Source organism: Chlorocebus sabaeus, chromosome 21, assembly GCF_047675955.1.
Source record: "Chlorocebus sabaeus isolate Y175 chromosome 21, mChlSab1.0.hap1, whole genome shotgun sequence".
NCBI classification, from domain to species: Eukaryota; Metazoa; Chordata; class Mammalia; order Primates; family Cercopithecidae; genus Chlorocebus; species Chlorocebus sabaeus.
Genome location: NC_132924.1, coordinates 103,631,763 through 103,659,437, shown reverse-complemented (window position 1 = coordinate 103,659,437; position 27,675 = coordinate 103,631,763). Strand labels below are relative to the sequence as shown.

The 27,675-nt window shown below is 41.5% G+C and overlaps 2 protein-coding genes across 3 annotated transcripts in view; both read left to right on the top strand.

Moving 5' to 3' along the window:
• Positions 1-2,564: 2,564 nt before the first annotated feature.
• TSGA13 (testis specific 13) lies at positions 2,565-20,188 on the top strand. The gene is made up of 8 exons (XM_007982933.3): positions 2,565-3,090; positions 3,992-4,164; positions 5,705-5,783; positions 8,376-8,447; positions 9,718-9,930; positions 15,875-16,017; positions 17,019-17,146; positions 19,648-20,188. The coding sequence occupies exons 2-8, from the start codon at positions 4,142-4,144 to the stop codon at positions 19,815-19,817; spliced, it is 828 nt and encodes a 275-aa protein (XP_007981124.3). The 5' UTR covers positions 2,565-3,090; positions 3,992-4,141; the 3' UTR covers positions 19,818-20,188.
• Positions 20,077-27,675, top strand: part of COPG2 (COPI coat complex subunit gamma 2) — a 168,913-nt gene continuing 161,314 nt past the window's right edge. Inside the window, exons 1-4 of one of the 2 annotated variants that reach the window (XM_007982937.3) lie at positions 20,077-20,199; positions 21,281-21,333; positions 21,890-21,970; positions 26,677-26,748. In XM_007982937.3, coding sequence (XP_007981128.1) covers positions 20,163-20,199; positions 21,281-21,333; positions 21,890-21,970; positions 26,677-26,748 — 243 coding nt within the window. In that variant the 5' untranslated portion in view covers positions 20,077-20,162. Of the gene's footprint in view, positions 20,200-20,425; positions 20,542-21,280; positions 21,334-21,889; positions 21,971-26,676; positions 26,749-27,675 lie in introns of those variants that run through there. The other variant, XM_007982939.3, reaches the window with a different exon arrangement.

Genomic DNA, 27,675 nt, shown 5'->3' with positions numbered 1-27,675 from the left:
AAAGTTCCAGAGGCTGGGAAGTCCAAAATCAAGGTGCTGGCACATTCAGTATCTGGTGAGGGCCTGCTTTTTGCTGTGTCCTCACATGGTAGAAGGGGCAAAGATATGCTTTTGAAACCTCTTTTATAAGTGCACTAACTGCCCCCACAAAGGCTCCACATCCTAATACTCTCATAATTAGGGACTCAGTATCAACATATGAATTTAGGGAGGCAGGGGACATAAACATTCAATCTATAGTACCAAACCTGTCTCTCCTGAGCTCCAGACCAATATTTTAAACCACTTACTAGGCAATATCCTCACCTCTGCCTCATTATCAACTGACCAAAAACAAAATCATCATTTATCTCCCAAACTCGCTCCATTTCCTTTGTTCTCTAATTTAGTAACTTGTCCCTCCATTAATTCAGCTAACCAAGCTAAAATTGTGATTATATTCCTTATCTCATGTATTCAACTAGTTACTAAGTTCTATTAATTCTACCCTCCTAACATCTTTCAGGTATCCTTAGAGCAAGCTTGTCCAACCCATGACCCATGAGCCACATGTGGCCCAGGATGGTTTTGAATGCAGCCCAATACAAATTCAAAAACTTTCTTAAAACATTATGAGTTTTTTTTGTGATCTGTTTTAACTCATCAGCTATTGTTTGTGTTAGAGTATTTTGTGTGTGGTCCAACATAATTCTTCCAACGTGGCCCAGGGAAGCCAAAAGATTGGACACCCTGCTTCAGAGCCCATATTAGTTTAAGTGTTTTTTGGTTTTTTTTTGTCATAAACTGCAGAAATGAACCCTAAGAAAATAAAGGATTTATTTGAAAGACTATTAGGAAAGCTCACAGAACTGAAGGGAAAATTTTATAGTCATGTTTTAGGAAGGACTAGATCGGGGCAGCTCTGGGGCCCTTGGCAGGTAGAGGTCAGAGCTCAGAGTCTTCTAGCCTGGGACACCACATGAGGTGGCTCAGGTGCAATCATCTTTCAGCTCTGTGTGTCTTTATCAAACTTTCAAATTCTTAGTATAACCTGGTTGGTCACCTTTGAATCCGTCATCTAGGGCTGGGAGACAGGAGTGAATGGCACTAATTTGTGATGGCTATAGACCCTTGTAATTTCTCAACCCCTCCTCAGTACTGTCATAGACTTCTCAAGGACCTCTTTTCATCTTTCCAATGTCTAGTTCTTGTGTCTTTCCAATCTATAGTTCACACGCCACTATTTTTGTATTTCTAAAATATATATTGTTCAATAAGGAGATTATATCTCATTTAAAATCTCCTGATAGCTCTTCATTACTCAGAATAATCCACAAACTTCCTATCAGATAGTTCATTTTCGGATTTGGATCCTGTCTACCTCTCTAGTCTCACCTCTTACTACCCTTCCCCTAAATCTTATGTTCCTGGCGTACTGCAATTACAGTATTTTCAATTCCCCTAAATAAGCCAGGCTTTGTTGTATTCTCATGTTTTTGTCTGTGCTTCTCCCTCTTTCTCAAATGTCTGTTCTCTCACCACCTGGTTAATTCACACTCAATCTTCCCCAGCTCAGTTTAGGCAGTAGTTCCAAATCTCTCCCAGTCTCTTCTCAGTCTGGGTTAAGTCCCCTTCCTCATTCCTTCCATAGTACCCTAAACTTAGATCTAATTTGGCATTCCACTCTGTTGCAATCAATCGTTTCTTTTTTCTTTTTTCTTTTTTTTTTTTTGAGACGGAGTCTCTCTCTGTTGCCCAGGCTGGAGTGCAGTGGCCAGATCTCAGCTCACTGCAAGCTCCGCCTCCCGGGTTCACGCCATTCTCCTGTCTCAGCCTCCCGAGTAGCTGGGACTACTCCCAGCTACACGGGAGGCTGAGACTACAGGCGCCTGCCACCTTGGTCGGCTAGTTTTTTGTATTTTTTAGTAGAGATGGGGTTTCACCGTGTTAGCAAGGATGGTCTCGATCTCCTGACCTCGTGATCCGCCCGTCTTGGCCTCCCAAAGTGCTGGGATTACAGGCTTGAGCCACCGCGCCTGGCCTCAACCGTTTCTTTATCTCTCTTTCTGGCTAAACTGTGAGCTCCTAAAGGAGCTCAAGAATTACATCTAATTTATGTTTTGTTCTCATCACCTAGGAGAGTGTCTAATATGTCATAAATGTTCAGCAAATATATTTAAATAAGCAAATACTGGTTTTGAATGCATAAGATACAAAGCACTTGGTGGGGGGGCAAAAATATGTTTAAATTTTACATTTCCACTTTTAAGGGACTCACAGCTTAAGAGGCAGACAAGACCCACACAAAAGAAAAGTGCAAGTAGAGCTACAAGATACTATACAATGACATGCACAAAACCCAATGACTATAGTCTAGAGTTTGGGATTGCATTAATCTAGAAAATCTTCTGTTTAAAGGAGTGACCTGAGTAGTAACATAAAGAAAGAAGATTCAGGGCTTGGCGTGGTGGTTCGCACTCCAACCTGGTGACAGTGCGAGACTCCATCTCAAAAAAAAAAAAAAAGAAGAAGAAGAAAATTCAAATGGCTGAAGAGATTGGGGACAGCATTTTGAGTATGGGGAATAAGAAAAAATGCTCACTGTTTTTGAAGAATGCAGTGAAAACATTGGCTTAGGTAGAGGTAGATTAAGAGATGGTGAAGGGGTGTGTGTGTGTAGGGAAGTCATAAGCTGGAAAAATAAGAAATTGACAGATTTTGTTTAAGTATGCCTTTAAGTTTTGGCCTTTTCATTCTCTGTCTCCAACACAGAACACATCAGTATTCTAGATTGCCTATTCATCACAAATTCTCTCTGTCTCCTCCAGAATCCAGGAAAGAATAATTAAGATATTTTCAAAATGGAAAGTTCTCATGCCAAAGATTTTTGCCGTCTTCACCGTACTATGATTTCCTGATGTTCTTAAAGGTAGTGTTCACCAGGTTTTTCCATTCTTATTTTGAATGTAGTTTTTGTGTTTGTGTGACTTGTTTTTCAGCCTGGGCTGCAGACTAACAACCCAGGACTTATACTGACCAATTTGACAGCTCATTTTTATTTTAGTTTCAACATATACCTGAACTAGACTTACAATTCCAGAAAAATTAAAGGTGAGAAAAGGGTGAAAAGCTTATTAGTCTATTTCCCTAGAAGGGAACTTTAAGTGTTTAGCCCAGTCTTGTCCTAAACTCTAGAAATCATCTTTAGGGTTTGTCTAGACAATCAAGTTAGACATAAACCCCTCTCTATGGGCTTTCCACTAAACCTGTGGGCTTCGTAGGAACTTGGGCTGATGTAGGTCTTTTCAAAGTTCTACTTAATTGTCAAGGCCCCTATGATGTGATTCCATTCTACCTACCTGCTTTTATTTCTTCCTACTTAACAACAACAAATAACCTTCCAATTAGACTACTTCATATACCATCCTGTGAGGTTCTGCTCAAGCTCCACATCCTTTAGGAAACATCTCCAAGGCTCATTGACTTTTCTTTTCTCTAAATGGTAGGTTCTACCTTATCAGCTTGTATCTTCCATTTCTAATGGTCTATATCAAAAAGTATAGCAATCCTCCCACCCCCAATATATACACACACTTTTCCCAGGTTCTCAGGCCTAATCTATGGATGAGCATGCCTTTGTTGAGAGGAGAAGAAAATTGAAAGATGGCTGCTTCTCCACCTTTAGCCTTCTACAGACACATGTGAATTAATTTTATTCAGATCTTTTTCTATTTAAATCTCATCACTATCATGGAATTAGAATGTCACCTTTAAATCATTTAGTTAATACTTTCCGTTCTGCAGATAAGGAAATTGAGACTCCAAGAGATAAAGTGACTTACTTAATATATGAGCATGTATTTGTCATTATTGCTTTACATTAGATAATTGCTTTCTCCCACCTCCCCCCATTTGTCAAATAAACTTAACTTCTAAGAGCAAGCATCACATGTCTTGTGAATTTTCTACATCTACAATAGCACATATTAGTCTTTTCTTGTTTCCCATACAGGCTCAAGAATGGGGCTGAGTACACGCTGTGTGCTAAGCAAAGAATATTTGGATTGAATTGAAGGCCTGCAGAACGTGGACTATTCAGAGACACTGAATTTGGCCTTGGGTGAATACCTGCCTTGGGTTGGCCAACTAGCAGTCAACAGCAATGAGCCAAAAGAGACAAACCAAGTATGTAGTCTTGTTTGCCCAACTAAGTTATAAATATCACTTTATATTAACTTATTGCATAGCCCACAGCACTTTGAATGGGGCTGGTCACAGAGTAGAGTATCATTAAACATATTTTAATTGACTGGTTGTTCCTGGATCAAAAACCAGATCTTGGTCTGTACTTCATGCAACAACTAAAGGAGCTTTTATCAAAAAGAAAGCACCAGCTTGTTCCAGATGGATGCTGTTGGGCTAAAGAAGGGCTTTTCATATAGTTCTATGCCTTAAATTGGCCCTGAAGAAGAGTGTCCGAGATTCTGTGCTTCCTTTTAGGTATCAAAGAATCATTTTGAAAAGTGCTACAATAAATATTATATTGTATTACTAATTATTAGATAACAATGCAATAAGACCATTTAAAAGGGCACAAACTTTAAGATGTTAAGTTGGGATAAATTTTGGTCTCTCCATCATGTGTCACCTACTCCACTTGCGACCATTTTTAAGACCTCTGACCTGAGTTAATGGTACAACTGGTGGCCAGCAACAGATGGAAGATAGCCATCCTTGAACGGGATTTAATCATGGATTTGGGGATTATTTGTAGCATGCTATAGCCAGTTGACCTACAAACTACATAGTTTGGCTATTTCTACCTTTATTTTGGTCCTTATTCTGCTATCCTCATTTTTAAAGGAGAGAGGTCTAGTTGAGATAGTTGCATAATTCTTAATTTGAGCGAATTTAACCCCCCAATGGAACTATCTCCAAGGAAGAAGCAGGCCATTCATCTTAATCATTAACCAAATCTTACTGAGGAGTATTTTACATTATGTTCTGGCAGCAAATGGGTTTAAAAAGAATAGCAAAGAATAGAATCTGTTTCACCCTATTTTCTGCAAAGAGAATTGGTATTAGGGTGAGGGTAAAAGAGCAGAGTACAGAAATATTTGCCATTGTTGATTATTTTTACTACCCTAGTTCTAAGAAGAGAAGTCTTCAGAGATGTGGTTAGGAAGACACGAGAGCCAGTAATCCAAGCAAGGTCAACAAGAATTGGAAACTTAGTTGTGTGGTTCTATTAACTATATTCCTTCTCACAGATTCATTGGCTAATCATTGGCCAATCACTGGCAAAAGTAGGGCAATTTCCATGTGGAAGAAGAATAGGCAGGTAAATATTCAAAACAGTAGGTGGTTTTTAAGGGTATTGTGAGGATCTAACTGCCCAAAATAATTTCCTTAAGCAGTCTGTTAGAGCACTTCTGTGAAAGGTCTAAAATCCTTATTTTTAGAAGAAACCAACTCAATGGATGCCATTGAGTCATCCAAAAGGTGCCACTTGTTTAACTCGCTAAACTGAAGTCTTGCTTTTCCCTAGCATGCAGGCTGGATAATGAGTCCAGTTTTTTTACTACTTAGTCAATTAGTGATGTGGTCACCTAAATTGGACTTGTCTGAGTCAGGCCTCCAAACTTCGTTGAGGGAGACTGACAAGATGCAGAAGGCCAGGCCTCTGAGCCAGAAAGTGCAACCGGATGTTCTGCCTCTTTTTCAGGTTTCAAAACGGCAAATCAAAGACATCAGAAAATAGCTCAGCTAAACGTGAGAAAGGAATGGTTGTCAATGGCAAAGAGGTAAGGAGCGTTATTAAGTGTTCAATGTTTAATTTTTCTGTGGAGTTGCTTAGTGTACTTAGTAAGCTGGGTGTCACAAACTTTCCTATTGAAAAGCATAAAGGAGTAAAAATGTATGTAGAAAACAAGGTTAACTTGTCAAATGTTATTAAAGAGAAATAGAGCACAGAAAAAGAAGGAACAGGACACATCGGCAACAAATTAGGACATAAAACCCAGGAAGCAGAAACCTATCTTAGGGAGTAAGAGCATGTTAAACCCTAACTTATGCAGACTTTAAACTACCTCTTGTAGCAAAACTCCAATGGGTATCTTGGTTGTTTTCCTATGTTTACCACATTCAAGTGAATTTTCCAGGCCAACTTTTATTTAATCAGCCACAGATAGTGAAATTCAACATAACAAAACTAAAAACACATTCCAATTTGGACAATCTTGTGGGTTTAGTCAACTGCTAGAGGCTAATTTGGAACAGATATGCAATACTTCAGAAAACTTCAGGAGTAAAAACATTTTCACCAGGGACTTTCTCCCTAAAATTATTAAAAAAAACAAAAAAAAAACCCAAAAAAACAAAAACAAAAAAAAACCTATAAAGGAAAAGGTCTTCATACCTTTCTCCCAAATAAGTTTTTGCTAATTCTATGACTCTAAATATGTCATACATTTCATAGTTGTAAAGCAGGTTTTTCATAATATATTTCTGTTTTCAACAAATGAATTTCAGTTTTCCATAAGGTGGTAAAAATTGAATAATTGAGTCTTTGGATCCATCCCACCATCTCATAGTTCATCCCACCCTCTCTAAAGGAATTTGTGGAGTGGCTTTGCTATGCTTTTTCCTGCTCCTTTTCCAACTGCCAAGAATTGCCAACTTCTGGCCTTTCCTTCCCGGAGCATAGCAGGATCTCCTCTTACCTCATAGTTCTGTCCCATTCTGACTGCTTCCCACTTCTCCATTAGCCCTCTTGCTTTATTCACTTTTCAGTGCATGTTCCCTTTCCTCTGTACACACCTTACCATACTACCTCCTGATAGGGGAGGTATGACAATCTTTAGAAATGCTGAGCCAGGCTGGGTGTGGTGGCTCACACCTGTAATCCCAGCACTTTGGGAGGTCAAGGTAGGAGGATCACTTGAGCCCAAGAGTTAGTCAACACAGTGAGAGCCCTATCTCTACAAAAAATTAAAAAATAGGCCAGGCATGGTGGCTCACGCCTGTAATCTCAGCACTTTGGGAGGCCAAGGCAGGTGGATCACTGGAGGTCAGGAGTTCGAAACCAACCTGGCCAATACAGTGAAACCCCGTCTCTACTAAAAATACAAAAATTAGCCGGGTGCGGTGGTGGGAGCCTGTAATCCCAGGTACTCAGGAGGCTGAGGCAGGAGAATTGCTTGAACCCAGGAGGCAGAGGTTGCAGTGAGCCAAGATCATGCCATTGCACTCCAGCCTGGGCAACAGAGCGAGACTCGATCTCAAAAAAAGAAAAATAAATAAGCAAATAATAATAATAGCTAGGCATGGTGGCACGTGCCTGTAGACCCATCTATTTGGGAGGCTGAGGCGGGAGGATCACTTAAGCCCAGGCGTTCAAGATTACAGTGACCTATGATTGCACCAATGCACTCCAGCCTGGGGGACAGAGTGAGACCCTGTCTTTAAAAGAAAAAACAAACAAAAAAAGAAAAGAAAAGAAAACAGAAATGCTGATCCAAACACAGGATTATGAGGCACTCTTCTTTTTTTCTGATTTCTGATTATGCCAATCCAGAAGAAGATAATTCAGAGCTTTTATCTCCTTGTATTCCTATCTCCTTGATTCATCCTTAGACAGGGCTATGCAAGAGGAGAAGCAAGAACACTAGGTCAGCAGAAAGGGAATGGAAAAGGCTCAGCTCCTCTACTACCAGATATGGCACTCAAATAATCCACTAACATCCAGGACCACCACTAGCCAAAAAAAAAAAAAAAAAAAAAAAAGCAAAGTGCTAGACAGAAGTGTTACCAAAATTCAATTCCTTTTTGCAACATTTCTGAAAGAATTTCATACTGCAGAGATGTTCAAAATTGCAACATGCACTGCTCTTCCTTTCTCTGTGAGTAGGCTGACTGCCAGCTCAGTTGGCAGAGTTGACCCAATGGCTCCCTTGCACCCATAACTTTTAGGTTAATGCCCTTTTGAAACTTGCTTTTCTCCTTAAAGATTTGTCCTCCGTGTTGATTTTCACCTCATTTCACTCCTATAGCTATGGAAAAGGCAAAAGAAAGAGGTGACTCCTTGGAAAGATTTGTCCCAGTCTGAACTGATGCTGCCCTACTCTACTTCCCCTCCTAACGGCTTTCCCTGACATTTCATAAGGCTGGCCCCATTTCCGCTGACAAGTGTCACGGTCAGGAGGTCTTAGAATCCAGGTCTCCTTGCTGGGGCCCTTGTTCTGGAAACCTAGAGTACAAAACCTGAAGCACACTGTACTTCTCACTTAGTGTAAGTTAGACACCAGTTCTCTAGTGAGACTAAGGTGAGGTAAGGAATGGAATACTGTTTAGGATACGTGCAACTTCAAACCACTAACTTTGATTATCCTCTTTAGATTTATGATGCAGTCGGGCGATCAAAATTTGTTCTAGAAAACCTTCGGCATTACACAGTCCATCCAAATTTGGTAGGTAGAAAAAGCATTCCCCCAAGATCTCTAAGGGGAAGTTTCAGCAGTAGTGCAGATGCCCACTGCGAGTGTCCCTAATGCCTCCAAGTGTCCCTGGCTTCTATAAGTGGGCATACTCTCAGGACAGGCAGGCAGAGCTGCATCTGGGTTACAATGCCAGAGGCAGTGCTGAGGATTGGGGTGGCAAAGTGGGAGACAAGAACTGGGAAGAAAGTGGGTCCCCACCGCTGATTTGTTTTAAGTTGAGAAAACATATTTATTACTAGGAAAAAAAATATTTATAATCCATTTTCTCCCTTTCACTTCCTTCCTCCCTAACCCTCTGCCTTTCTCCTATTGAGTGAAAGGCAAATTTAGTGGGAATTCCCCTTCTTCACCCATACCTTAAGTGACATGCTATCTTTTGTGGCTGCTTTTCCTTTAACATTGTGCTTGTGAGTGCATGTCAATGTGGTTGGGCCTGAGAAATGTTGATGTGTGGGAGACGTAAATATGGGAAGGTGTTGCACTTGGCTGTGCCTACTCCTGAGGAATTCCTTGAGCAAGATTTGGTCCTTGGTAGCTTTCCCCCTGTACCTTAGAGAGAGTTGTAGAGACAAGGCCAATTCGGTTTAACCATGTAGAAACTTCTCTGCTTGTCCCATTATATTGGAAGAATTAAGTTACCTGACTCCTTTTACCATGGAAACCTTTCCATCGCATTACCCCAGCCCCTTAGTGTATTTTCAGGGGAATGCCCCAAGGAAAGAGAGGGACTGAGAACTTCAGATAGTTTCTGATAAACACATTTTAGGGCTGCGTGTGATGACTCACTCTTGTAATCTCCATACTTTGGGAGGCTAAGATGGGTGCATTGCTTGAGCCCAGGAGTTTGAAACCAGCCTGGGAAACATGGCAAAACTCCATCTCTACAAAACAAAAACAAAAACAAACCCACAAAAATCAGGTGGACAGGGTGGCATGTGCTTGTAATCCCAGCTACTTAGGAGGCTGAGGTGGGAGAATCACTTGAGCCTGGGAGGTCTAGGTTGCAGTGAGTCATGATCATGCCACTGTGTTCCAGCCTAGGCACCAGAGTGAGACTCCGTCCCAAACAAAACAAAACAAAACAAAAACAAAAACAAAAACAAAAAACCCCACAAATTTTGCAGCAAGTTTGTCCAACTTCTGTTCTTACCTCACAGAAGCTAAGTATTAGCCAACCGATTTGTTAACCTGCTCTTGGCCTAATCTCTTTTTCTCTCTGGAAACTTTTCTGTCTGTTCAGGCCCAGTACTATAAGCCTCTGAAGGCCACTGCACTGCAGAAATTCCTGGCTCGAAACAAGAAAACCACCAGCTTCATGTTAAAAGTAACAGAGTATGACCAGGATAAGACCTTACTGATTATGACCAACAACCCACCTCCCTGCTCAATCACCCATCAAGACAAGGAGAGTGCACCAAAATACTTTTCCAAGGAGTTACTGCTCAAGGTCATGGTAAGCAGAAGCCTCCTGAAACCCAAAATGTGAACCCTGAAGAATTAGGAGTTAGCATTGAGAAGGAAGCTAACTTAACATGAAGAATAGTACTCAGAAAACCAACTCTTAATTTGTTTGTTTGTTTGTTTGAGATAGGTCTCACTCTGTCACCCAGGCCGGACTGCAGTGGCAAAATCATGGCTCACTGAAACCTCAACCTCTTGGGCTCAAACAATCTTCCCATCTCAGCCTCCTGAGTAGCTGGGGCTACAGGTGTGCACCACCATGCCTGACTACATTTTTAAAAAACTGTTTTTGTAGAGATGGGGGTGTCACTACGTTGCCCAGGCTAGTCTCAAACTCATGGCCTCAAGTGATTCTCCAGCCTCGGCCTCCCAAAGTGCTGGGATTATAGGTGTGAGCCACTGCACTTGGTCTATCTCTTCCTTCTTATTCCTGATCCTATGCTTCACAAAACAGCATCTGGAGAATCTGGGATTCAGAATTCAATAAGCTTGGGTTCTGAAACTTCATTGCAGGGAGAAAATGGGGTCTTCATTGGAAAGTGTTCCTCTTTGGTCAAAGATATTTAATTTGTAACTAACAAAGGGTAGACTAGCCACTGACTTTCTAGTTGAGAATAAAGTAGTAAAAGATGAGTCAGGAAATGAGGAATAAAAACGGTGATGAATATGTAAATGGGAAAGGAGTAAAGAATGATGCTTTGGTACACATTACTTTCGGGTTTCAGAGAAGGGAGTTTACCATCACAGTAGTCAAACCTTTGAAACTCCTTTATAGACTAAAGAAGCTCAAATTCCATTCAACAAGCAATTGCTAAGGATACAGTAAGCTAAAAACCAGAATATAAAGATGATTACAGGACAGTTTCTATCTTAAAGGAACTTGGAGTCTAATAGGAGAGAGATCAATAAATGAGATATGTAAAAGTAATAGAAGAATATACAAAATACGGAAGTAATGTAGAATACAGTATTTCTGTTGGGAAAAAGGGAGTGAGTAGGGAAGTGACCCATGACAAAAGAACAGGAAAATATCAAATCAGAGGAAAGTGCAAAGGCATGAAGACATGGGAAAATGAGGTGTATTCAGGAAGATGTAAGAGAGAAAATGGCAGGGCTATGTGCAGTGGCTCACACCTGTAATCCTAGCACTTTGGGAGGCCGAGGCGGGCAGATCACTTGAGATCAGGAGTTTAAGACCAGCTTGGCCAACATGGTGAAACCCCATCTCTCCTAAAAATCCAAAAATTAGCCATGTGTGGTGGTGCATGCCTGTAGTCCCAGCTGCTCAGGAGGCTGAGGGAGGAGAATCGCTTGAACCTGGGAGGTGGAGGTTGCAGCAAGCCGAGATAGTGCTATTGCATTCCAGCGTGGGCGACAGGGCGAGACTCCATCTCAAAAAAAAAATAATAATAAAATAAAAAATTTTAAAAAACAGAGAGTAAATAGCAGGAGACAAAAAGATGTAATCAAACAAATTTGCATTTTAGGAAGACTGTTTTGGAGGTTGAAGAAAGGTGCATTAGTAATTGTGGAGGAGACAAAACCCAGAAAGATAAGTTATGATGTTACTAAAATAGTCAAGGTGAGAGATACTGAAGACTTGAACTACGTCATTAGCGAGGAAGTAGAGAAAATTGAATTAAGAAATATTTAAGAATCAAAACCTGGCTGGGCACAGTGGCTCACGCCTGTAATCCCACCACTTTGGGAGCCTGAGGCGGGTGGATCACGAGGTCGAGAGATCCAGACCATCCTGGCTAACATGGTGAAACCCCGGCTCTACTAAAAATACAAAAAATTAGCTGGACGTGGTGGCGGGCGCCTGTAGTCCCAGCTACTCAGGAGGCTGAGGCAGGAGAATCACTTGAACCCAGGAGACGGAGGTTGAGGTGAGCCGAGGTTGCACCACTGCACCCTAACCTGGGTGACAGAGCGAGGCTCCATCTCAAAAAAAAAAAAAAAGAATCAAAATCTAAAAAAGGTCTTGATGGCCTCAAGAGCGGGTCTAATCTAACAAGAATAAATTAAATAAATGAGTTAAGTGAAAGTGCAAACAAAGGATTCTAGCAGAAATTTTATGCTGGGCATGGGATTACCCAAGTGAGACCCTTATAATAAAATGCGGTGAATTTGGGGTGTTTCCATAGTTGCTAGATGGATGACAGTGAGAGATTCTCCTTCAAGTGGAAGATAAAATGCTAATATCCAAGGGCATATACTAACAAAGGAGTTAATGAATTTACTGCATGTGGTCTCTTAGGTCTCAGAATTTGTGCCCTTTTAAGGTAAGCTCAGTGGTAGTTTCTCATGGCAGTGGGGTGAACCATACATTGAGAAAGGGATAAATGCCAGGCCAGGATTGCCCTGCTTAATGTGCAGAAGGAAATACAAAGCTATCATGTAAACTGGGTGCAGGAAGAGCTTTCTTCCAATAGCCTGTGCACTCTGTGAACCCTCCAGTTCAGATGCGGAACCTAATCATATTGATGAGGAAATTGTGGTACCAGTTAAATTGTACTAATGGATAGAGTTAAGGCTCAAAGACCAGCACCATGGTACTTTTATGGGGCTATCTGACTGGAACAAGCCCAAGAAGATTGAAACGTCAGATATCTACCATGCCTCTTTAATATTCCTGCGGCATCCTTTCCTTCCCTTGATGGACAAATGTGATAATCTTTTGTAAACCTAGAATCATATACAAGAAAAACATTCTTTGCTATGCCCAGGTATGCATCCAAAAAGAGAGTGAGTTCTAGTAGGCAAGTTGTGGAATGTACTAGATAGATCTATTACAGTGATTGTTATACTAACAGTCCCTTCTAAGTGAAACTGACCCTACCACAGTCTCCTGAGTAAGGGAACGTCCTAAGAAGTTCTAGTTGTTACAGTATAACCCTGTCCCCACTCCTAGCTGAGACCAGAGGAGAATATGAGACCAAGCAAAGCAAACTTCATAGGCTGGGTAGTGACCTGTGATGTGGATTGGTACCCTAAAACCAAAACAAACAAAAAACACATCAAAACAAAAACCAACCAACCTACCAACACCCAGAATCCCTGAGCTAATCAGATTCTTGTTTCCAGGCCTCTGAATTGAGAAATGAAAAGATTGAAGCAGTAGCAATGAAAGCTGAAAGGACACATAGAGTGGGACTAGAAAAGCCTCAAACTGGCCTGGCGTGGTGGCTCACACCTGTAATCTCAGCACTTTGGGAGGCCGAGGCGGGCAGATCACGAGGTCAGGAGATTGAGACCATCCTGGCTAACATGGTGAAACACTGTCTCTACTAAAAATACAAAAATTAGCCGGGCATGGTGGCACATGCCTGTAGTCCTAGCTACTCGGGAGGCTAAGGCAGCGGAATTGCTTGAACCTGGGAGGTGGAGGTTGCAGTGAGCTGAGATTGCGCCACTGCAGTCCAGCCTGGGCAACAGATTCTGTCTCAAAAAAAAAAAAAAAAAAAAAGACTCAAACCATGAGGAAGAAAGGTAGTGAAAAGGCCATGAAGTAGAGTACGGGAAGGCTGAAGTTACAGGGAAGTAGGAAATAGAAGTAAACAAGCAGAAGCTATAGATAGAAAAAAACCACACACATATATATATTTATTTATGGAGTAAAGGTGAGGAGTAAACAAGGTAGAGGGAGGAGAAGGAAGAAGATGGGAAGAAAGTAGGAGAAACACGTGAGTGATGTTTGCATTAAGACAGTGGTCCTTTGCTAGTGTTATCTTGGATTCCAAATAACTTTTCAGTTACTGTTTTTCTGATATGAGGTCCAGCTCTCCTAGAGTTTTGCTCTTCTTCTGGCTGGATAGTTATCTATATCTTAGTTATTAGGCACATGTGCTCTTATGGTAAAACACCTGTTATTTAAGATAACTCAAATGGATTTCTTTCCCTTAAAATTATTAGGTTGGTGCAAAAGTAACTGCAGCTTTTGCCGTTATAATTGCAAAACTGCAATTACTTTTGCACCAACCTAATACAAGAGCTTAAAGAGAGTAAGTTCAGAATTGAAAAGACATGGTTCAGAAGCAGCAAGTGTTAAAGACAAAAAGGCTTTAAGATTCTGATAGCAAAATCTCAATATGTTAATCAATTAGTTTGGCCATTTACTCATTCAACAAACATCTATTGAATATCTACTATGTGCCAGGTACTATTAGGGGTGCTAGGGATATATTAACGGCTAAGACTCAGTCTTTGCTCTAATGAAGCTTAATTCCAGTGACTTAGACCATAAACAAATGATCACACAGATAATGTATAATGTGCTGAATGCCATGACAAAGCAGGATAAGGAGATGGAATGTGACGGATGTGAGTGGCAATGTTAGATAGTGCAGTTAAGAAGGCTCAGCTGGGCATGGTGGCTCACCACCGCCTGTAATCCTAGTGCTTTGGGAGGCCAACGTGGGGAGATCATGAGGTCAGGAGTTCGAGACCAGCCTGGGCAACATGGTTAAACCCTGTCTCTACTAAAAATACAAAAATTAGCTGGGCGTGGTGGCATGCACCTGTAATCCTAGCTATTCGGGAGGCTGAGGCAGGAGAACCGCTAGAACCCAGGAGGCAGGGGTTGTAGTGAGCTGAGATCACGCCATTGCACTCCAGCTCTGGGTGACGGAGCAAGACTCTGTCTCGAGAAAAAAAAAAAAAAAAAAAAGAAGGCTCTCAGAATTGGTGACTTTTGGTTGTTGTTGTTGTTTTATTGAGACAGAGTCTCACTCTGTTGCCCAAGCTGGAGTGCAGTGGCGTGATCTTGGCTCACTGCAACCTCCGCCTCCTGGGTTCAAGCAATTCTCTTGCCTCAGCCTCCCGAATAGCTGGGAAAACAGGCATGCGCCACCACGCCCGGCTAATTTTTTTTGTATTTTTAGTAGAGACAGTGTTTCACCATGTTGGTCAGGCTGATCTTGAACTCCTGACCTCAAATGATCCATCGCTTTGGTCTCCCAAAGTGCTGGGATTACACGTGTGAGCCACCATTCCCAGTCGACTTTTGAATAGACACTTCCACGGGGTCAGGGGATATGCCATGCAATTACTACACCTGGCATATTGTTTTCATTTCAGATTGTCGCACATCAGTTAGAATATGAATTGTAGCTTTCTCAAATGAGATTAAAAAAGAAAAAGGAACCCAACGCCATGTCATATGAAAAAAAGTTCAAGACATTGGCAATGTTTAGCCTGGAAGAGACAGAGCTTAGGAGGAATGTGATGGATTCCTTCAAAATCTTTAAGGACTCTGTGGAAGAAGGACTAGATTTGCTCCTTCTGGACTATAGGGTAAACATTACGGGGAGATATCAATTGGCTGATCAAAGGTGAAATCTTTTTCTTTTTTTAGGTATAGAAAGATTGATCACTCGACAGTGAGATTATGGAGGGGCTAGGAGGGTCAGGCAAACAGACTGGATGACATAGGATTCTTTCTGAAAGACTGATTCTATGACCTTTAGTAATGATATAATTATTACTTCACAACATCCCATTCCATGGCCTTCTCATTAAGGAGAATGGAATGTGGATGAGGTAGCCATCTCCAAGAAAGGAAGGTAAAGTCCCAGGGATCTATTTCCCAATTTATTGCCAAATGTTTAGTTTCCCAAGGACTTCACTGGTTGAATCCTTCCCCAAAGCGGGTAACTTTCTCTGCCATTCACTTCCAAGGACCAGTAGGCAAATTTAATCAATTACTTAGGAAACTGAACAGGCTTTGGACAAGTAATCTGTCCATGAAAAGAGTGTTTTCCCTCCCAGGGAATGGCTTCCTCTGATTCTGGTTTCTGAGTTCCCACTTTCCCCTCTGACAGGTTTTGTTGCATCATTGTAGGGGAATTGGAACTTAGTCCAGGAACTCGGTCCAAACTTAAAATCCCAAGAGACTCAGCTTACTCCCTTACTCTTCTTCCCTCGTTTCCCTACAGGAGAGTCATCATCAGCACAAACCCACTGAGAATCTCTGGCTGCCCCGCATGCCTCAGAAAAAAAAGTTAAGATCTAAGTTGAAACCAATCTTCCCTTTGACACTGTCGGACGATCCTACATCCAAGAGAGAACAATGGTTTAGGTGAAATCTTGCTTCTTCTTGTACTCACTTTCTTTCCTATCTTTTCCCTATTCCTGTTTCTGCTCTAAAAGGGAAGTCTGTGTGTCTTAGAGGTATAAAAGTCTCTGGGATTGGGGTAGGGAATGGGGTAGAAGGGGCTTGGAATAAATTTAATGACATACTCTTTGGTTGTACAACTGCATAATAAGAAGATACAACTTCCCCTACATGACCCTAACCTCACTTACACTCGAATCAAAGAGAAACAGTCATGCAAAACCAAGGTTTTGCATTAGCAATGGTTTCAAGATTGAGGGGAAATATTCCAAGGTCTGTGCTTTGAAGAAACAGAAAAAAAAGAAAAAGAAAAAAAGTACCCTCAGTACAAGTTAGGCACTATATCACAGGAACAATGTGCTATGAGAACACATTAGACAAAAGAGGTTTTATTTGAAACTACTTACAAGAGCAGCCTATGTGTAGTTTAGAGAGGAGAGAAGGGGGAGATTCTGGAGTTCCTCCAAAGGTTTATTTACAGTCCTAAGTTCAGAAGCATCCCTTGCCATGGAACAATACTCCTACTTGGCACCAATCAACAGCCTCCTATCATTGTCTTCTCTTCTCTGAGAATGTAGCCAACTTTAAAGTGAAGGCCGGGCACGGTGGCTCATGCCTATAATCTCAGCACTTTGGGAGGCCAAGGTGGGCAGATCACTTGAGCTCAGGAGTTCAAGACCAGCCTGGTCAACATGGTGAAAACCATCTCTACTAAAAATACAAAAATTAGCCAGGCGTGGTGGCAAGTGCCTGTAATCCCAGCTACTTGGGAGGCTGAGGCAGGAGAATTGCTTGAACCTGGGAGGCAGAGGTTGCAGTGAGCCAAGATCATGCCACTGCACTCCAGCTTGGGTGACAGAACAAGACTCGTGTCTCAAAGTAAATACATAAAATAAAATAAAGTGAATGGTTCCATGAATCTGCCCGCCCTAGGATCTACTAAACAAAGAACTTTCTTTGTTAAGGTTTTCCACCGACAATGATTTCAAGAGCGAAGGGAAGTATTCAAAAGTCTACGCTTTGAGGACGCAGAAAAAAACGTACCCTCAGCTCACCTTTGCTCCAGTCCATGAGAGAGGTATGAGGAAAGACGGTAAGCTTCTCTCTTTCAAAGCAAAGGCTTACTGGACTGAGATGTGGGCTGGAGATACAATCCATGAGGATTATAGATGTGGCAAACTGGCTTCTCTCGTGGTAGTCCTGGAGACTATTTTTCCCTATAGCATGGAAGCTAATAACAAATAGAGGCTCAAGAGGTGCAAAGCTTCCGACCCTGTTTAAATCCTCAAATTTCAAGAAAACTCTAGTAGTGTTTACTAAGCTATATCACCCAGCACTTTAAGAGTTTTTGCCACATTGATGTAGTATTTGCTCTGTTAATTTACTTAGCATTTTTCTTCAAAAGGATTTAAAAAAATTCTTGTCCTAATTAATACTATATCATTGACATCATGGTTTTGATGTACAAATTATATGTTTTTCTGAAACACTTAAGTCAAATTTATAATAATGAAATTTAAAAACGTTTATCTATGTATCACCTAGAACCAGCCAGTGGTATGCATATTATACTTTGAAGAAAAAACTGCTCTAAAAGGACCAAAGGATAAGTCTGTGTGTCTTAGAGGTATACAAATCTCTGGGATTGGGGTAGGGAATGGGGTAGAAGGGGCCTGGAATAAAGTTGTATGGCAGAGGGTACAATGAGAATCCTCCTCATGTATTATCATTTATTTAACAGTATTTCTAGGGTTCCTACTAAGTGTTAGACATTTATCAAGCACCAACAATAGCACTTTCAATATGTGAAAGAGATGAAACAGATTATAAAAGGCCTTGAGAGGCTGGGGGTGTCTGTAATCCCAGCAGTTTGTGAGGCTGGGGCAGGAGGACTGCTGGAGGCCAGGGGCTTGACCCTAGCCTGAGCAACATAGTGAGATCCTGTCTCTACAAAAAATTAATTTTAAAAAATTAACAGGGTGTGGTGGCATGCACCTGTAGTCTGAGCTACTTGGGGGGCTTGAGGAAGGAGGATCGCTTGAGCCAAGGAGTTTAAGGTTGCAGTTAGCTGTGATTGTACCATTGCACTCCAGCCTGGGTAACACAGTAGACCCTGTCTCAAAAACGAACAACAATAACAAAACATAAATAACAAAGATAACAATAACAAAATATCAAAAATACCACAATGCCTTAAAAATTATTTAAATAAGGGTTTGGATTTTATTCAGTAGGCAGTTTGGACCCAATGAAGAATTTCAGGGCACTGAGTACACATTTGTGATTAGATACATAATTGGTGAGTCCTCAGACTTCACCAGCTCATGGTTTTAAGACAAGGTTCATTTCTCCTACTAGCTTTCTCTCCTCAAGCAATTTCTGAGACTCCCTAAAGCATCCTTGCCTTTCCCACAAAGCCATTGTAGTGATTGCTCAACCCCTTTGCCAGCCATCCTCAGTCCAAATAGTCCTGATACCAGAGACCTGGAGTCATATTATACCATCCCTTAACTGGCTTCTTCAGGCTTCTCTGCTCCTGCTATAACTATTTGCCACCACACCCCACCCCACCCCATTTTCACCTACTACTGCTCTTAATTCTGTAAACACTGCACAGCTAAAACCAACCTGTGGTATTAAACAAAACTTCATAGATACACAGAAAAGCTGAAGAACAGTAGAGAATGATTTATCTTGCTTTACAAGGGGCTAGTCTTAGGGTCAGCTTCAAATGTGAACTCAGGTCCTTCTACTTCCCAGCAGGTCTCCGGGGTATTACCCATTCTTGGGAACCTCTGGGCCTATTATCTACACTGTGTCTGCCTAGGTTCCCAATACTCTTGGGCCAAGGAAGAGGAAGAGGATGTTTCCTTCCCCAAAGCCTATTTATTTTCACCTCCAGAATAAATGCGTGCAGACTTCTATTTCCTTCAAGGAAAACTCCACCTACAAAGTATGACTTGAACTTTACAAGCCATATAAAGCAAACATAGTAGTTCATAATAGTACATTTAGCCAAGCCGGAGGTAAATCTTAAATGATACCATATGTAGGATATCAACAGTTCATCTTAAATCTATATTTAAGGGAAAGAATTTCCCTAGGATGTAGAATATAATCTAGGTTAGAATTTCTCTAATTTTGCAGGGGCACGATCCTGTTGAGTATAGACTCAATTTACATTTCTAAACAGTAATGCCACTGAAGCCAAAGGCAAAGTTTCTTAGCCACACTCTTAGACAAGAGAACAGAAAGCCAGCATACACTCAGAAAGAGGAACATGAGTTAGGAATGAATGCACGTTAATCTAGAGAGTTTCTTAAGCGTCAATATAGTGTCAGACGGAATCATTGAAAGAAGTAGGCTTGAACAAAGAAGGCTCTAAACAGGCAGTGTGTTTTACACTGGGTTTTGATGAAATGAAGGAATCCAAAAATTATAAAATAGGTTGGGAATGGTATTACACGGTCCGAAATCTTTAAAGACCAGCCTTTAAAGGTCCCTTCAAGTGGGTCTCCTTCACATCTCACATTAAGCATCCTTCGAGTACTTCTGAAAAGCCACGTTCACCAGGGTGCCTGTGCTTTGTCGTAGCTTCCAAGAAGTCAGCGAGTGAAAGGCCGATTTCCAAGGTGATTCGGGAACCACTGACACTCGCATCGCTCCTGGAAGAGATGCCCACCAGAACCGCGCCCGGGGAGAGCGCCTTCCGCAACGGGAGGGCCCCGCAGTGGATTATCAAAAAGGCCACGGTCATCGGGTGAACACAGAACCCTCAGTCCTCCCGCCTCGCTCTCCTGAGACTGAGGGGTCCGCAGAGGTCGCCAACCAAATAAAACCACATTCCTGCTGCTGCGGGCGTGGGCTCCCGGGTCACGGGCCGGGAGGGTCTGGCCGAAGCCTCCGGCGGCTGCGGAAGCAGGAGAGGGCGTGGTTGCGTCCCCGGGGGACGAGGGAGGCCGGGGAGGGCGGGCCTTGGCCCCGAGTGACGGCGCGGCGGCCCAACCGGCGTGAGAGCGCGGGGCCGGCCTTCCTGCAGCCTCTTCCGCTCTCCGGCTGCGGCGCCTGGGACGGTTGCGGTGGGTCTGGGCTTTGGGAAGTCGTCCAAGATGATTAAAAAATTCGACAAGAAGGACGAGGAGTCTGGTACGCGCGGGGCTTCCGAGGCCCACCCTCAGCCGCGGGACGCCCCTTCCCCCGCCCGCCGCCACCTGCTCTCGGGCCGGCGGGGCTGGGGGCGTGGGCGCCGGCGTGCCAGGGGGCCGGAGCTGGAGCCGGCCCCTCCCCTCCCCTCGCGGCCGCCGGGGGCCTGCCCGTAGCCCCTCCCCCAGGCGCCGGAGCCTCCCTTCGGGCCGCGCGCTCCCGCCCCGGCGCCCGCGCGCGCCCCGTTCCTGCTGCGGCGCATCCGCTCCGAGCCGCCTCTGCCCCTTCGCGCGGGCCCCCGGCGGGGGCGAGAGCGTGCGCGCGTCTCCGCGGCCAGGGGTACTGGTAGGGTCTGACCCCGAGTGGGAGCACCCTGTTCCCGGGGCTGGGGTCGACGGCACAGGGTGTGTGTGTGGAGGAACATTCAGGTGCCTGGTACCTTATCGTTTTCCTGGGACCCCTGGCTCTGTCCGGTTCCCCGGGGGCAAGACTGTGCCTTGGGACACAGCTCGTTGAATGCTCAGGCGTCCAGAAGTGACCTGCATCTTGATACCCGTCTTTGGTCCAGAGCAAATGGGGAAGATGCCAAGCATCCTCAAAAAGAAAAAAATCCCAGTGTTTGGTAGCATCTCCCACGGTGTGAGAGGGGGTTGGGTTAATCAACCTCCACGACCTCTTGAAGGTTTACGTCTGCATAATTCTCTGGGAAACTTCGTTTCTGCCTCTCCTTAAGTGTTAGAAACACACAAACTAGTGCTTACCTAAGGAAATCAAAAGCACCCTACCACAATCTCATTAATCTTCGTTGTGGAAATGACACATTTGTAACATTCATGGAAAAAGGGCAGGGAAAGAAGACACTCATTTTGGAGAGGGTTACTGCAAAAGAGAAGTCTCAGCTCTTCGAGTGTGGCAGTGACGGAGCCAGGATCAGAATGATTTCATTCAGTTTGTATGCATATTAGCAATGATTATCACTGTGCCATCCAAGTGTTCACTTACCAGGCATTCAGTACCCTTCTCTGGAAAATACATAAGTTTGTGTAAAACAGCTATTCAGGACATTTTTTTGTTTTATACATAGGTAGTGGCTCAAATCCTTTCCAGCATCTGGAGAAGAGTGCTGTTTTACAGGAGGTATGACTGGGAAGCATTTTGTGCCTTTTCTTTTGTATTCTGTTTTAGAGTGGTGGGCAGCGAATTCCTGGGCTACTGTGATCACAACACCCAAAATAAGGAACGTAACAGAGTTTAGGGAATATAGATTTAAGGGAAAAGGAAGAGGGGTTACTTGTCACACGAGAATTTAGAGCTTATAGAAATGCAAAGACATGAAGACTGTCACAGGTTGGGAATTTTAAATGTAAGAAGAGGTGTTTAGTGCAAGGTTATTGAAATCAGTTATCTGTATTAATGCCATTGTATTAGTATGATACAGATCAGTATTGTGATCCTTATTTAACTGGTATAGCCCATAAAGTTGAGTTAGTCAACCTAAGGGAATGAGTTAGAAAGTATAGGATGGAAAATCAAGGCCACATGTAATAATTTATCAGATGCTTTAGTAAATTGAGAACTATAGACCATGTTCTTTGGATACTGTGATTAAAAATAGTCTGTATTAAAGTTGATTTGCTATAATCTGTGATACAAAAGGTAGAAAAATAACAGTGTTTTTTATGTTTTTTCATAGGCTCGTATATTCAATGAAACTCCAATCAATCCAAGAAGGTGTTTGCATATTCTTACAAAAATTCTTTACTTACTAAACCAGGTAAATTACTTTTATTTTCCTCAGATAAGTGTGTCCTGGAGTAGAAATACTGAAGATTCAATGAAATACTTTCTGGAAAGTGTAAATATTTATTTATTTTAAATTCACTTAATTTTAACATATATAATGTTTGGTTAACAAAATAATATGTAAGACTTGAGTATGAGAACTATGACATATATAGGTTGAGTATACCTTATTTGCAATGCTCGGAACCAGAAGTGTTTTAGATTTCAGATTTTTTTGGATTTTGGAACATTTGCAGAATACATACTGGCTGTTCCTACTCTGAGTATCCGAAATCCAAAATGCTCCAATGAGTGTCTCCACTGAGTGTTATACTGGCACTCAAAAAGTTTCTGATTTTGGAGCATTTCAGATTTTGGATTTTGAGATTAGAGATGTTTAACCTGTACTTCTTTTTCATTCTTGAGATCCTAAACTAGTGATGCACGTAGTAGATTCTCAATAAATCCTTTGGTTTCAGTTTAATGAGTACTAGTTAGAACATATTGTTTACATGTGTTTGGAGATCTTCATGTTTTTCTGAAAATACAGTGCAAGATCAGGCAAATTCCAGGTATTTTCTTTTGTGTGTAATCATGATGTTTTAAAGCTTTGATTTTTAATATTCAGATTTTATATTTATTATCCCTACCTCACCATTGCTATTAAAATAATTCTGGGCAGTAGCTTAACCATTTTATGTGCCTTGATGTCCTTTTCTCTACATGGGGATTATGATAATACCTGTTACAGAGTTGTAACGACTAAATGAGATCATTAGTGTAAAGCACTGGGAATAGTACTGAACACATAGTAAGCATTCAGGAATAGTTTTCCTTCCATCATTCAGCAAATATTTATTGCATAGCTGCTGTGTCCTGTGCACTGTTTTAGGTGTTGGGGATATAGGAGACAAAACCAGCAAAAAATATTTGCACTCATGAAATATAGATTCTGCTTGCTATTATTGTTATTAATTTTCTTTTTCTTTTTTTTTGCCCCAGACTTAAAAAAAAAAAACTCATGTAATGTCTAGGGTCTTAGAAAATATGATTTTGTTTCATGGATTCATATTCCCTCAGTAACAGTGGGGAATTGGTTCCAGGACCTCCGTTGAATACTAAAGTCCATAGATGCTCAAGTCCCTCATACAAATGGTGTAGTATTTGCATATAACCTACACATATCCTCCCATATATTTTAAGTCATCTCTGTGATTATAATACCTAGATTATAATCTCTAGATTATAATACCTGGTACAATGTTAGTGCTGTGTAAATAGTTGTTGTGCTGTATTGTTTAGGGAATAATGACAAGAAGAAGACATCTGTACATGTTCAGTACAAACCCAGTTTTTTTTTTCCTTGAATTTTTTTTTGAGGTCTGTTATAACTTTATTGATTTTATTTTTGCTTATCTTTTTTTAATTATTATTATACTTTAAGTTCTAGGGTACATGTGCACAATGTGCAGGTTTGTTACATGTGTATACATGTGCCATGCAGGTGTACTGCACCCATTAACTCGTCATTTACATTAGGTATATCTCCTAATGCTATCCCTCCCCCCTCCCCCCTCCCCACAATAGGACCTGGTGTGTGATGTTCCCCTTCCTGTGTCCAAGTGATCTCATTGTTCAATTCCCACCTATGAGTGAGAGCATGCAGTGTTTGGTTTTCTGTTCTTGCGATAGTTTGCTGAGAATGATGGTTTCCAGCTGCATCCATGTCCCTACAAAGGACACGAACTCATCCTTTTTTATGGCTGCATAGTATTCCATGGTGTATATGTGCCACATTTTCTTAATCCAGTCTGTCACTGATGGACATTTGGGTTGATTCCAAGTCTTTGCTATTGTGAATAGTGCTGCAATAAACATACGTGTGCGTGTGTCTTTGTAGTAGCATGGTTTATAATCCTTTGGGTATATGCCCAGTAATGGGATAGCTGGGTCAAATGGTATTTCTAGTTCTAGACCCTTGAGGAATCGCCACACTGTTTTCCACAATGGTTCAACTAGTTTACAGTCCCACCAACAGTGTAAAAGTGTTCCCATTTCTCCACATCCTCTCCAGCACCTGTTTCCTGATTTTTTAATGATTGCCATTCTAACTGGTGTTAGATGGTATCTCATTGTGGTTTTGATTTACATTTCTCTGATGGCGAATGATGATGAGCATTTTTTCATGTGTCTGTTGGCTGCATAAATATCTTCTTTTGAGAAGTGTCTGTTCATATCCTTTGCCCACTTTTTTCCTTTTCAATCTGAGGCTGTTTGAATCCACGGATTCAGAACTCATGGTTATGGAGGGCTGACTGGAGGGCTGACTATATGTGTCTATACACGTATAGAGGGACACATAAAACATACATATATGCCATATACCTCAGGTGGTTTACATATGGTGCTAGGATAACCATGGTTTCCAATTTGAATTCTAAGAGAATATTTTATCTTTACTTTGTTTTGTGACTGAAGACCTCATTCAGAGATTTAATAAAGTTTTCTTGTTTACAAATGAGGACTAAACAATGAGCACATAGTTTGTTTTTTTATTTTTTTGAGATGGAGTCTTGCTCTGTCACTGGGCTGGAGTGCAGTGGTGTGATCTCGGCTCACTACAAGCTCCACCTCCCTGGTTCAAGCGATTCTCCTACTTTAGCCTCCCGATTACAGGCGTGTACCACCATGCCTGGCTAATTTTTGTATTTTTAGTAGAGACGGGGTTTCACCATATTGGCCAGGTGGGTCTCCAGCTCCTGACCTCGGGTGATCTGCCCACCGCAGCCTCCCAAAGTGCTGGGATTACAGATGTGAGCTACTGTGCCCGATCATCAAGCGCATAGTTTTAAATAAAATATATCTGTTCACAAACAACATAATCCCTCTGTGTCGGCGTATAAGAAACATTTAAAGCATAGTCAATTGGGTTTAACTTTTCGTAGCACACGTTGTGTCCAAGTTGGCTAAATCCATTGTATAAACAAAAGTTCTGAATGGTCAAAGTTGATTGAGAGTAACATATATTTTTATGTTGGTCATTACCTTTTCGATGAAGCAACTCATGTTGAAACATTTAATTATCTTGATAAGGAGATTACCAAGCACAGCATAAACACAATTAACTATATAAACAAGTTTGGGAACATACATTTTATCTTTACCTAGTCCTTGGTAGAGCTTTATAGAAAGATACTTTTGAATTTCTGTGAGAGTTGACATATCCATGTGTTTTCTGAGTTTCACGTAAAAAAGTAGGATGTAAGGTTTTCCTATATAACTAAAAAGCACACAGACTTCTGGGTATTCAGTAAATAGTTATGAAAGAGAGATAAATCTCTTGCTGATGAGCAGGCTGGATACACTGATTTAAGTAAGTATAAACTTACTGTACTTTGTCTTTCATCCTAAACTGTCAGTATTTTTCACCAAAATTTATTCTTATACCTATGGCAAATAGATTGAAGACTAGTTATATTTTATGTGGAATCTGAAGCTCTGAAAAGTGATTGAGTGTAACACATTATTTTATATAGGATTGCTTTTATTGAAGACATTACATATTGAAATGGTAATATTTGAGGTAATCTATGATCTGAGATGTTTTGAAATACGTTACCTAACGCTTTTTCACTGCTCAGAAAATGTAGTTCCCAGATCAGCAGCATTTGCATCTCTTGTTAGAATCACTTGTTAGAAATGTCAAATCTCAGGCCAGGCGTGGTGGCTCACGCCTGTAATCCCAGCACTTTGGGAGGCCGAGGTGTGTGGATCATGAGGTCAGGAGTTCAACACGAGCCTGGCCAACATGGTGAAACCCTGTCTTTACTAAAGACACAAAAAATTAATCAGGCGTGGTGGTGCACACCTGTAATCCCAGCTAGTTGGGAGAGGCTGAGGCAGGAGAATCACTTGAACCCGGGAGGCGGATGTTGCAGTGAGCCAAGATTGCGCCATTGCACTCCAACCTGGGCGACAGGGTGAGACTCCATCTCAAAAAAAAAAGAAATGCAAAATCTCAGGCTTTACCACAGAGCCACTGAATCAGAATCTGCATTTTGGCAAGATCCCAGGATGAATTGTCATGCACATTAAAGCTTTTGAAGCTCTGATCCAAAGCATGTTTTTAGGGGCTTGAGCCAATATTGAGCTACATAGCAGCCCCTTAAGCCTAGTTTTTTTATATGATGAATCTGGTTCCTGCCCTTTTGGTTGGTCCCCTTCTTGCCACTTTGCTGAGATTCCTAATAGATGGTTCCTTACATTTTAATATTTATTATGCTCCTATGACATGTTAGGCGTTGTGCTGGGCATTAGATTATAGACGTGATCTCTGCTCTTAGGCAGTGTAATAATAACGTCCTATTGTGAGTGCTATAATTTTCTGCCTCCTTGTAGACTACAATACTTCAGAGAGATTTAAAATAGTTTCTACTAAAAGGTTAGAGACTACTATGCTAGAACTTTTAAGCATGGTATGTTGATACTGAATTGTTTTAAATAAGGGGGGATAAATGACCATGTGGGTTTATAGATTGAAAGCCAGAAAAATTGCAGAGGCAAAATGTTTACAAAGAGATTCTTTTTTCTTGAGTTCTAAAGGATTTTTGCAGAAATAGAAAATCCTGTGTGTGTATGTGTACATATATATGAATACGTATATTTTAAAGTTTAAAAATTGTTTTAAATTTTACTTAGGGTGAACACTTTGGAACAACGGAAGCTACTGAAGCCTTCTTTGCAATGACGCGATTGTTTCAATCTAATGATGTAAGTCTTTTTTTATTTTTTTTACGATGAGAAAACTCCTTTTATTTATTTTTCCCAGGGAACTAAGAGTGTTCTAAATTAGGGAGTGTTGCTTGAAATGTTTTAAATTATTTGACTGCTTATAAAACTTATAAATGTTCATTATAAGACATGAAAATGGAAGAATTAAAGTATGCAGTTGTAAAACTCTTCCTCTGCAGATCTACTGTGAAGTCATAAAGACTGTTAATACCTAGCTTCTGGCATGACACTGTAAAGGTGGACTGATAAAGAAGTCAGTGCACATAGCTACCACATTGGTCAGTTCTTAGTCAAGTTTCTGGTGGGCCTGGGATTGCTGTTAGTCAGCGGGGCTGGCAGTTGAGAGGAAGAGATGGATGTGGAGTGGGGAAGGGGAATAAGGAAAAAGAAAAATGAGTGCAAACTAAACCTGCCTCTCATTACCTTAGACCACCCTGACCTTCAGAACATATGTCTACTGCTTTTTGTCTGTCTTCTAAGTGTGGTGTACATTTTTCTTTTGCCTAGCCCTAAGGTAGAACCATACAGGGAAGGTAATTCTGGGATATCTATTTTCCAGCTTTCCATTAACATAAATTGGCCAAATCTTGCAGTTGTTTGGTATGTATTGCATATCTTCACACGTCACATTTTGCATCAACCCCCAGAACCTCCTGAGATTTGAGTTTTGTTACAGATCTAAATAATGAGAGGTTTTAGGAGTAGATCTTCAGGAAGATCAGCAGTCCCCTGTAATGCAGCTGTGTCAGGGGAGGCCATTATGTACTATATAGGCAAAGGGAGACTAATTTCCTCACATATGGGATAAAGGACTGACGCTTCTACTGGCAAAAGATGTGGCAGAATTTAGGAGTTTGGGGTACTTGGCTTCATCAGAGTCTGCCTGTGTATCCTCATTCCACTTTT

Coding starts and splice junctions, on each gene's coding strand:
- TSGA13 (XM_007982933.3), top strand. CDS start 4,142: ATGAGCCAAAAGAGACAAACCAA. Junction 16,018..17,018: donor AAGAGAGAACAATGGTTTAG/GTGAAATCTTGC, acceptor TTCTTTGTTAAG/GTTTTCCACCGACAATGATT. Junction 17,147..19,647: donor GAGAGGTATGAGGAAAGACG/GTAAGCTTCTCT, acceptor GCTTTGTCGTAG/CTTCCAAGAAGTCAGCGAGT.